At 33.5% G+C, this 12,671-nt stretch overlaps 1 protein-coding gene across 1 annotated transcript; it reads right to left on the reverse strand.

The window, feature by feature from the left end:
* Positions 1-2,802: 2,802 nt before the first annotated feature.
* LOC118059879 (protein-tyrosine-phosphatase MKP1) lies at positions 2,803-8,265 on the reverse strand. The gene is made up of 4 exons (XM_035072875.2): positions 7,962-8,265; positions 4,965-7,659; positions 3,881-4,063; positions 2,803-3,017 (listed from the first exon to the last, which is right to left on the reverse strand). The coding sequence occupies exons 2-3, from the start codon at positions 7,470-7,472 to the stop codon at positions 4,007-4,009; spliced, it is 2,565 nt and encodes an 854-aa protein (XP_034928766.1). The 5' UTR covers positions 7,473-7,659; positions 7,962-8,265; the 3' UTR covers positions 2,803-3,017; positions 3,881-4,006.
* Positions 8,266-12,671: the final 4,406 nt, after the last annotated feature.

Raw genomic sequence — 12,671 nt, forward strand, 5'->3', positions numbered from 1 at the left:
TTCTTTTGATTGTTACTTATTTTATTTGAAATAATTTATGAAATGTTAATTATTATTATTTTAATTTCTTCATCTTTTATTTTTTTATTTTTTAGATTTTATTTCTATTATTTTGATTATTATTTATTTTATTTGAGATAATTTATGAAATTATTTTTTTTTCAATTTCATTCTCATTCAACTTTTTAATTTGTAAGATTTGTTCCTCATTATTTTAATAAACTTGAGAAAAATAAAATATTAATAAGTTATTTTCTAGCTCATTTTTCATGATATAACTAAACATTGAAAAGTATTTTCCAACTTATTTTCCATTACATTATCAAACATCAAAAAATAATTCACTTTCCTGAAATTCACTTTTAAAAAAAAAAAACTACTTTTCCAACAAACAAACGGGGCCTAAATATGTGGCGAGCAGCTATCATTTGTTTAGGATGGCCATTTCTTGCTCTTGAACTTTTAAGAATTATCTCTCACTTTTTTCTTTTTTAATTAAGCTTTATTTCAAATCATTTACATTATATTTCATCTTAAGAACTTTTTTTCAATTTAACCTTTAAAAGTATTGATTCAAAATTTAAAAATTTTTATATAAAATTTGTTAATCTTTAATTAAACCTGTATAATCAAGTGTATAACATCTTACCTAGTAATGGTACAAATTCTAAATGTTGACCATTCAAATTTTTTGGCTTCTTTTTTTCTTTTCTTTTAATGTCATGAGTTTTCTCTTTCTGCTCTCTTTTCCTCACTTGATTTTCTCTTTAATTCTTAAGATAGATACGTTCAATACTTACTCTCTTATTTATATGGCCTTAAATCTTTGTTTCTCCTCAGTATGAAAACATTACAACTACCATGCTCCAAACACCAAGACCATCATACACAGAGTTAAGTTTCACAACTCCAAAATTCTTGATCAACGACGACTTCAGATACAACAAACTCTCCATTCAGCCCGCAGTTTTTTTATCTTCTATTCCTTTTCAGCACTAGCCTCTCTTTTTGGTGGGTTTAAAGAGAAAGAAGAAAAGCTAAATTTTAAATTTTTCCAGTTTATTTATAAAAAACTATTGATGAGCCTGCATGTTATTTTTTATATGACTGTTAATATTCTTAAATGGCCTTTCAAAACTTAGATTACCCTAAAAATTTAATCCAAAATAGAGCAATGTGTTAGGAGGTTCATCATGAAATTCTAGTCCAATCCAAAAATCGAATTTAAAATTATATTCAATAGCATAAAACTATTCAATAGATGATTTTACATTAAAATCTAAATTTTTTTATTCAATCATTGCTAAAATTATATAAGTTATTTTAATAATTCTTTGAAAATATTTTCTTCTTATTATTATTTGTTTCATTTACAGATTTGCTATAACTTCATGATAACATTTCTGATTTTTAACCGAGGTTTACACCAATAATTTTTAACATGGTTCTTTCTTGACTTTTATTTCTCATTTCCATATTAATTCTTCTTAAAACACTTTTATTATAATTTTTCTATCCATCAAAACTTGCTAACGGTTTCTTGTATCCATCGAAAATTATTTTCTCATTCTTAAAACCCTTTACCTGCTCGACCTGCAACTATATAACCACTCCAAAATATGAATAGACGTGAATCATAGCATGAAATTCCATGTGGGTAGGTATGCATCTGCCTCTTCAGTACAAAAAAAAAAAAGACATGCCCGTATGAATCTGCAAACATGTAGTGATGATCATGATACCATACCACTTCAAGACAGGCGGGAATCGGCACTAGGGATCCATCATTTATCTCTTGTTTATTGCTACAGAGACACATTCCACTTGATAATAGTATCGTTCCAGAGAAGTGACCCGCGTTATGCTGTGTGCTGGGTTAATTTTTTATAAAATAAATAAAAATGTAAACATTTGACGATGCTTGACAGTGCCTCTTAGTTTCTGTGACAATACACGGGAAGTAGCTGAGCTCTTTTAATTTTTAATTTTTTGTAAGTTGACGATGCTTGATGGTGCCTCGTACTTTCTGTAAATATACTGTGTGCCTTCTCATAATTGAAAAACTCAGAGTCGAGTTTCATCTTATTCAACTTTGCGGACTGAAACATCCTTCAATTTTTGGATTTTTGTCCATTTTATCTATCAAAAAGGCCACATCACATGTCCAAAACATGGACCTTCGCAGCAAAAACTATGACCTGTCTGAGTTAACCTCGTATTTCTTCTCATTTCTCTGTTTTTTCTCTGTTTTTTCCTGATGATATTAACGAGAACTGGTTCGGGTGATTTTCTGCGAGCTCCAAGGGTAATGGCAAAGAAGACGGCTAAATGAACAAATGAGATGAAAGTCCCTATCAATCCATCAGGAAAACAAACAGAACCTTCATCATGGGCCTTTATCAGCTTGCACAAGATTAATATCACAAGTTTTGTTGACAAATGATCAGATAACTACAAAGACAATGGCTTAATTATTTGGTTGCTTATCTTATCCACAGAGTTTTCATCAGAACAGCATTTCCTAATCGAAACGGCACCAGGTCAACACCACTAATTTATCAAAGCAAATGCAAAAGCAATATGAGGTTTGATCAAGGCCACGATTGCTACTCCTCCAAGCAACTTACCCTGCATAACCTCTATTCCATATGCCTGGATGAGATACGTCTGCTCACCCGATCCGAGTGCCGGCAGTCGGTGTGAAGGAAGGCTGACTAGTTTTAACAACCGGCACCCCAGGAAGCTCAATCAAAATTAATTTCAACAAGCATAATAAGAATGGACAAATCATATCTTACCATCTAAACAAAAAAAAAATCCATGTAGGAAAGTAAATTAACCTCAGAAGAGAAATTTCAAAGTATATATTTTGCCTGAAAAAGCCTTCAGGAATTTGTTTCTGGTAATATTTGAATTTACAAGAACATTCAATTGACGGACAAAATGATTCTGTTATGGGGTGTTTCAGCACTGTACAACCAGAAGAATAGCCACAAAGAAGCTTAGAAAGCAGCCACCTGCAAACAGTATGAGAAAACAATGACTAGGAAGGAAAAGAGAGGAAACTTGGATCGTTTCTCATAAAACAAAAATATGCAGATTCAGGTACAGTGTGCTCAAGTTTAGGATTCTAATATTTTCCTCCACTTGCAGCAGAATTGTTGATCCCATTTGCAAGCAACTTTGGGACTCCACAAGTTCTCTACCGGAGGACCTAGTGGTGGACACACTTGCATTCCACATTCCACTACCATCTTCACTAGGAGAAAAGAGGAATTGAAGAAATGGCTCAGACTGCTGTTGAGCCATTCTGCAAATTTTTATTTATCCTAAGCGTCATAAGGTTCTCTAAAGTATCCACGTGGGAGTTAACTGTTAATGTGTTGCTTTAATTCACTGCTGTTTACAACATCAAAGGCATCCTCTCTGTATAATTAGCAATGATCAAAACTGAAGCAAACTCCACAATGATCAACACTAAAAGCAAACGTATGTTTAGCTGTTAAACAATGAGCAAAGCAACAAACTTAATTTGCCCAAAATTTTGAGTTTCCAATAAGTGCAAGAGAAAACCAGAAAAGGAATTTCCCTGACACTGGCAGCCCCCCCCCCCCCCAACAACAAAAGAAAATGCCCAGGCTAGACATACACATATCAGATCAAAACACCACATCATAAGCAAACAAGGGACTCTTGTGCCTCGCATAACACCCACAGTTCTTATTTCAACTGGATGTCACAAAAGGCCACAAATTAGCTAACAGTCTGCAGTGTGGCAGAAAAGGCCTCCTAAAAGCTACATCCCTGGCGCAGAACCACATAAAACTTAATAACTCATAGATACTTGCTAGTTTTGAGTTCACAGAAGGTCATTAATTACCTCACTGGTTTTGCTGCGAGAATTGTTTTTAATGCCTAAATACTTGTGTTGAAAATTAGCGCAGCTGAAGAAATTGGAAGAAGGTTTAAACTTCAGAATTACAGAACCCTCCATTTTCCAGTGTTGTTACAATGCACTCAACAATGCAAGAAATTCTGCTGGTTCTTCATCTTCTTTGACCACCTGTCAATAACAAGCAATTATGATGCAAAACTATAAGCATGGTTCTACTCTCTCGGATACAAGAAGATAAATAAATAATAAATTTTGGCCCCAATGCATGGTTAGGAATGCTAGCAATGGTTGGCAGAGGAAAAGAGAATGAAAAAAAATGGGAGTTGCAGAAACAGTAACAACCACCAACTTGAGTAACAGCGATAACACAATTAACATAAAAGTGGGTGATGCTAAGGTAAAGACAAGAAGCTTCAATAGAAGTATCCACCAAAGGGAAAGGAGATCAATATTTCGTTGAGATTTTCCCATGAACTTGAAAGCATTCCACACAAATTTCCATTTGTTCTTCCTAACCAAGTTTCATAAAAAAAGTAAAACTTTTTGACTAGTAAATCAGCACAGCCTTACACTCTTATTGCTCAAATGTGTCCACATCCAAATATTTACTAGCTCTTTATAGGAAATAATTGAATTAGTTCAGGAAAGGCACCATCAAGGCACACAAAAAATATAGGATAAGCCCCAATGGCACGAGAGAAGGGAAAGTGAACGAAAGAAAGGATCTAATTGTATGAGATTCTTTGGTTGCGTCACATTCTCAGTCCTAGTGACAAAGATTTAAACAACTTTAGCTTCTCAATAGGATACTTAGAACTACTGATATGTTCTTTCCCTTGCATATATTAATCACCAACTTTCGTGTTGTGACCTAATTTCAAGTGATTATACTAACCACAGAAGATAAAAAGGAAAGATGATTGTGAACAAAAGATTTAGTTTAATAGCAATTCTATTTTACTTGAGAATCTTGATGCAAATACGCACCTAAAGAGTAAACATGAGGGCATTGCAAAAGTTGCAAACAAAAGGTAACGCTGCTTCTGAGGTTCAAAATATAAGTTCATACCTTAACGGTGATGTCCTTCGGAAGATGCATTTGAGTTAGAACACGATGACCAGCTTGACTCCAGTCAATATGTTCAGAATCTGCTAATAGTCTGCCGCTATCTAACTGAATCAGGCCTTTCTCATCAGAAAAAGATTTTCCTACCCAAAAGTATAGAATCCTAGTCTCACATCTGCCTATAACTCTGGATGGCACTAAAATGGCAAAGGCTGATTTAGGATCCAAATCACCGGTACCCAATGCTGCAATCCTTTCTAAACTGGGCCAGCGGCATACCAAAGGTTGCATTATGTTATGACTTAGAGCAACACTTTCCTCCATCCCATTCAACATGGAACAACCTGAGCCTTCTTCGACATGGCAATTTTTACCCAGTGCATCAAAATTATTTACAATGGAGGCTTCACTGTGCTGTAAGTCAGAACTAGCTACTCTATCCAGAGATATGTCTGGCATGCACTGTTGAATTGAATGTCTACCTTCTTTAACATTATCCTTGGACTCAAAAACAATGTCTAAACTATCTGAATCACACCAAGAGAAGGTTTTCTCGTTTATCCTGGCACCCTCTTCATGGCTGCCAAGAGAACTTGGAGGTGTATTGCTCACCCTTGTTTTATCAGTCACTGTTGGCAGCTTCAAAGACTTGGACAAGCTACCTCTGCGCTCGGCAAGTGAAATTGAGTATTTTTTGGACGGTGAGGAAGCTGCCAGCGAACATTGCCGGGACATGCTGACACCATGAAATCTAGGAGTGTTCGATAATGGTTGGGAAGAAGAATTAGATGTGAGAGACAAGTTAGATAAATTAGACAAGGTTGACGATACTGGAAGAGAACATGATGCTGCTGAAGGAGAATCTTGCGAGGATTCTGAAAAGTACTTTGAGCTAGAGCTCGAATCAGAAGAGATAGAGTCTGGAGAGAGATACAGAGGTGAAGAGGATGAAGATGATGATGGCGATGATGAAGAAGGTGACGGTGAGTGCACTATCATCATAGAGTCTGAATAGACCCTGGAAAGGAATATCTTCGGTGCTGAGACAAACTCCTTCATGTCACCAGGGGCAAACTTCCGCCTTAGCACACTCCAACTGCTTTCTCTAGCAGGAAGATGGGTTTCATGTTCCTTCTCTGATGTCGCAAATGGAGGCACAAAACCCCCCTTGATGGCTTTTTGGAAAATCTCAAAATCAACATTATATGCATCCACTTTCCTCTCGCCAGGGAAAATCTTAGTTCTGGATTCCCCACTATCTCCTCCATTAGCAGATTTATCCATCAAAGGTAAATAATAAGAGAAAGCATCCCAAAAGTAAGCTGGTTCTTCACCTTCTTTAACCACTATTATTGGTCCTAGAGCTCTTTCGTACCTAACAATCTGGCAAACCGCCCCTCTCGCATCCCTTTCCATGATAGCCTCACAATTTTTACCGATCCAGACATATATTGAAGAAGGTATATGAACAATAAAGGCACCTCTGGAATCCAGAGCAGATAGTGAAGGATCATTCAGCATCCTTGGGACAAGATGCAAAGGGTCATAGGGTGAGTGTGGAGCGATTCTATACATCCTCAAAAGAGAACTAGGGCTAAGAGGGAAAGCATGAACCCTCTTTTGGCACTGTAATAACTGGCAAGCAAAGCCCATATTGGGATCTGCAATCCCTCTCGCTGCCTTCACATATTGAAATGCATCATCAAAACTCTGACCCTCTCTCCACATACGATACGCTATCACCAATGAAGTGGACCGTGAAACCCCTTGGCAACAATGAACAAAAACCCTCCCACCCTGTTCCCTAACATCTTCAAAATAATCGAAAACATCATATAGAATACTTGTTATATCCTCTGATGGACTATCCTGCAACCACAGAGTCCTATACACAAAATCAGCCTTGAAATACTCTGGACAAACAAAACCCACACAATTTAACACATGGGTAATCCCATTCTGCTTCAAAATTTCCCTCTCTCTAGCAACAGCATCCCCACCAAGATACACATGTTCAGCAACTTTTGAGCATTCCTTACCAAATAAAGCAATTCTATCCTTCTTCACCAACCCAACATTCCTATCCGGGTTCCTTTGAATCGAGGACAAATCAAGTTTCAACCTTTCACCACTCTTGTTCCCACTAGGTGTGGGCGGTTGTGGCCACTCTCCCAGATCATCAGAACTAGCTTTTGGCCACTCGTCTACACTTCTCCGAGCAATCGACAACGGCTGCAAAGGTGGCAAGCAAGACCGTGCTTTACTGTTTTGTTGGGACCGTGGGGTTAACGGAACAGGATACCTCCGGTTTTGCCCATTACCGCTGTTATTACCATCAGGATTCCCGTTCGGATCTATAACACGATCTATCTCTTCTGTTCCAGGGTTTTGTGAGGCAGTCCTGGAAGAGGACCAGGACACAGAACGCCAGAACATCTTGCGGGACCCACCAGCAGACGGAAGCTGGCATGGAGCCAGAGGATTATTAGAGGCGTCTTCTTTGTCCACCATGCCCGCTCAATACTTCAACAGAAGGTTTTAGAGACCTAGGATTTGAAACCAAACCCAGAAAATCCAAGGAATCCTTAATTTATCCCGTCTTTCTTTTATCTCTTGCTATTACTTTCTACTTCAATTGAAGAGAAAACATGGTAGGGTTAACTAGATCAAACTGTGTGAGTCCTGTTACACAGTGTTACTGCAGACAAATAATTAACAGCAAATCAGCATCAAACTACCCAGTCGATAACAAAAAGATAACACAAACAAGATAACAATAATCAAAGATTTGAACTTAAAACTAGAGAAAACCCACGAATTCGAAACAAAAAAACACCCAGTTTAAATTTGCAAGCCCGGGTTGTATGCTCAGAAAACAAGGATTAAAACCAAAATAAAAACCAGAAAAATAAAATCTAGTGTTTTTTCACTTACTTGAATGCAAAACCACACAAATAGAAAGGGAGAGAAAAAAAGGGAGAGATTAGATTTGAGACTTACAGTGTGAGATATGAAGGTGAAGACATGTAGATTTGTGAGGAGGGGAGGAGACTGAGGAGGCAACAGGACATGGAGGGAAAGTGAATGGCAGAGAAGGAGGGCGGAAAGAAACAGTCTTCTTTTTTTTCTTTTTTGTTTTCAGTTGTGACTCTGTTTCTTCATTTGACTAGTGATTTGATTTCGAAAGAGAGAGAAGACAGCCATTAACATTTCTTCCTACTCTTTTACCTCTTCTTCTTCTTCTTTTTCTTCTTTTTTTTCCCCACAATATAACAAAACCAAACTCAGCGGCCAGCCACAGCCACAGCTCATGCCTCTTTTCATTTCTAATAACTGATGATATTTGAAAAATTATTCATGGTGAATATTTTAGGATGAATAGTATTTTTCTTAGGTGATTGATTTGATTTTAAGAATAATAAATAATAATAACTGTTGATGTGATGTTTTGGAATTCGTGAGTACTTGTATAGTTTATCACTGAATTATTGTCCAGAGCAATCTTGTGGTTATGGTTAAATTTTTCCAACATGAAAAAATTATTTAGGTGTTAGTGTTTTTTCTAGTAATTTTTTTAATTGTATAGGGTTAATTCGATGTGATTCAAACAATTTAGCAAGTTTATATATAAATAAGATGATCAATGAAAATATAATTTGACAAAAACAATTCAAGGTAATTTTTTTTAATATTAAAATAACAACATGTTAGATGGAATTTGGCTTAACCTATCAAATTCGCAACTCAGGTAGAGATATTATCATACAAAGCAAATCAAAATAAATTATGAAACTCAATTTTCAATCAAATAAGATTAAATAATGAAATTAAAAAAAATCAATTAAAAAAATTACACAAATAAATAATTATAGTCAATTCATGTTAATTTATCAAAATCATGACACGAGTCATTACACTATAATAATTTCATGGAAAGAACAAAAAAACAACTCAAGTCAATCTTAGCTAACTTAACAAACTTGCGACCTGGATCACAAGGTTGAGGTAATCGCATAAAAAGCAAAACGAAACAAATTATGAAGCACAATTTTCAATCAACTCAATATTGATAAATAAAATTGAAAAAATAATCAATTTAAAAACAAGACTAAAAGAAGACCTGAGTTAGCTCATCAAACTCATGACTTGATTCATGAGATCGAGATAACCTCATGAAAAGTAAATAAAAACAAACCAGAAAGAATAATTACAATCAATGAAATGTTAAATGATAATTTTTTTTTTTAAAAAAAAAAAAACAAGCCAACTAGAATTAACTCACTAAATTCATAACCTTGGTCACGAGACTTGAACAACCCCATAAAAAAACAAATTGAAACAAATCATGAAGATTAATCTCTAAAAATCAAATGTTAAAAGATAAAAATAAAATTAAAAGAAAAAAGAATTTAGCCACCAAACCACATACGAATTAAACCGAAAGAAGTAATAAAATTCAATTATCAACAAATTGAATAGAATTGAAATAAAAATAAAATAAAATAAATAATATTTTATGGGGCAGTGAACAGTGAAAACATACAATTTCTTTTAAATCTACCATGAATTTAAAACATCATTACCCACCATGAATTTTATAATGATGTCTCACTAATTACTATATCAAGATTAGTATGGAAAAAATAAAAAACATCAACGAAAGAGATCAACGAACTATACATGGTGTAATTAGCGAACCATAATCATGCCTATCCTGTGAGTAATTTACTTTCCCTTTCCTTCTTCTCCTCCCGTGGGTTACCTGGTCAACACTTCTAGTATCCTCTGGCTCCAAGGATGGCGGCATCGTAATAAAACTCATGACCTTTCCCTTCTTCCATTGGAATTCAAAGAGGAGCAATTGTGATGGATGGTCAAAGCTTTTGGTAGCCTTTGGCTCTAAGGATGGCAGTATCATAAAACACATCATCATGCTCCCATAGCAAGTGCACCGTGGCCCATTCCATTTCAAATGCCCTCTCGCCTATTTTTTAGGGCAAAAAAATAAAAAAGAAATACTAGTTTGTCACGATCATCATCTCTAATATTAATAATAATATGCATGTAATATATATATATATATTCATACCGGTATTCGAAAATTCATTGAATTAGTCTACTAGGAAATAAAATTCTCTAAATTATGATGTGCCTTGTATATAAGGCTTGAACGTAAAATTTTATTTAAAAATAGCAAGCGTTGAATCTCTTGAACCAATCACCGTTGGTTAATCATTTACGTAATATATTTACAAGCAATGCCATGCAAACAGAGATTTAATATAAAATTTCCATACAAACATACGCCATGCTTTTTTTATACTTATTTACTGACATATAGATCTGTATGTAAATTTAATATAAAAAAATTGTTCTTGGATCGTTTCCATGTATAAAATTCAATAAAAAGAAATCTTAAAAGGTATGAAATCCAGACCCAATTTCACCACAAACAAAATTCCAACCCAGTCCCCGTATTTGTTTTTTTTTGGCAATACATCCACAAGATGTGTGGAACTGCAATTCTCTTTCCAGGTCAACAGAGGAGTGGTCCATGAAATCTCAGCCATTGAATAGTGATCACATGGTTTGAACGAACAATTTATCCACTTACTTTTATTTATTCATTTACCTTGAATGGTGGAAAATGTTGGCACACAGAGGATTTGTTATAACTCCTCATGCAATACTCCAATTATCTCATAAATTGGCTACTCCAAAAGAGTCATGAAAGGCATAACAAATATACCTTATCTCCGTATTAGATGGAGAACGGGTCACAATGAAAAAAAAATTACCGATTCACGTGCAACTAAAAAATATTTAGATAAAATTTAAAAATATAATTTATAATATTTTAATATATTTTAGTAACTTGTATAAATTTACATTGTCTTATATTATTAAATAGAAAAGAAAATAAAGGTGAGGATGTTTAAATTCGTGATTGCTTAGTAATTTAGGTCTTGATATTATATGAAATAATTATTTTAATTGAAAAGCTTAAATTATTAAGTAAGATCTTAAAATATAATTTATATTATTTTTACATTATAAAAACTGTAAAACTATCAAATTAATTAATTAAATAAATTGATTAGTGCTCTTAAAAACTGTAAAACTATCACAGGAACACGGTAGCAACATCAAAGCCAATGAAATTCATAGAGAAATAATCATTTAATAGGTGGGCCGTTAATAAGAATTTAGAATCAAGTGGTTTGCTCTTTCTATAATTTTAAATTTGAGTTCTATAATTATTATTACGATGGTCACTGGAAATTTACATGATTATTAATTTTAAAATTTTAAAAAATTAATTAAAATACACATAAACTAATCCAAATATCTATATTAATAAAAAATAATAATAGAGGAGTGGCACTTGCAAAATCTTGTGACTGTACACAGCGAGTTAGTGTGAGATGAGATGAGATGAGATGAGCAGTGATAGCCACACCCTTTTCAAAATACATAGCAAGTCAATGTGAGATTGAGACGAGCAGTGATAGTCACACCCTATTCACTATTAAACATCTCTATTTTTGTCATTATTAGGGTGTATTTAGTGAAGTGATAACTATGAAAATTATTTTTACCTAGCAATTTATTAAAATAATATTTTTATATATTAAAATTATTTTTAATATAAACATATTAAAATAATTTAAATATATAAAAAAATAATTTTTTAAAAAAATATATAAAAAAGGGTAATTTGAATTTCATTACCGAACCTTCTTTTATTTATTTATTTTTTAATTATGAATGTCCGGTTAACTTATGCACACCTCAAATAATCCTTTAAAATCCAGGAGTTAACAACCACGTAAAATTTTAGTGTTTCTGATATTTGTGGTACTCAAAATTTATGGAAAACAAACTTAGAACCTAACCGGTAAAACTACACCTTTCAAGATTCCAGATTAGCGTGTTTGATAGTGTAGTTGTGGTTTTTTTAAGTGTTTTTTATTTGAAAATGTATTAAAATAATATATATTTTTTATTTTTTAAAAATTATTTTTGATAAAGCACATCAAAATGATCTAAAAATACAAAAAAATATTAATTCAAAATAAAAAAATTAAAGTTTTTTTTAAATATTTTTAAAACTCAAAACAAACAGATAATTTAATCCGTCACGGACCCAACTTTCTTCCACGTGATAGACAGTATACGGGCTTTAAGAGTTAGTTTGACCACTTAATTTGGCCACGACAATGGCTACGACCTGGGGAAAAAGGAGAGCGGTTACAAAAACAAAATATGCATACATAATAAATGTGCCTTATCAATGCATGGACAGAATGGAAGTAATGAATGTCACGAGGAGATGTTTCAGAAGTCGTTGCGGTCGACGGTGTATGGTATTTTTCAATTTGTTTTATAATTGAAAATATTTTAAATTAACATTTTTATTTTAATCTCTAAATATGTTAAAATTATTAAAAAACATATAAAAAATTAATTTAATGCTTTTATAAATAAAAAAAATAGTTTGTAAAACATAAGCTAACAGGATATACAAGTCATTGAAGAATTTGTAATGTTGATTCTTACAAGAAAGTTGTTCCATCCTAAAACGACAACCCATTTGATTTATATTATCTTTCCAAATTATTGTTTATAATATGCTCCTCCCAATTTTTTTTCTTTCTTATAATTTCTTATTTATACCATTCATTTGTTTCTTCTGCACAATAATTCTCT

This window comes from Populus alba, chromosome 10, assembly GCF_005239225.2.
Source record: "Populus alba chromosome 10, ASM523922v2, whole genome shotgun sequence".
Taxonomy (NCBI): domain Eukaryota; kingdom Viridiplantae; phylum Streptophyta; class Magnoliopsida; order Malpighiales; family Salicaceae; genus Populus; species Populus alba.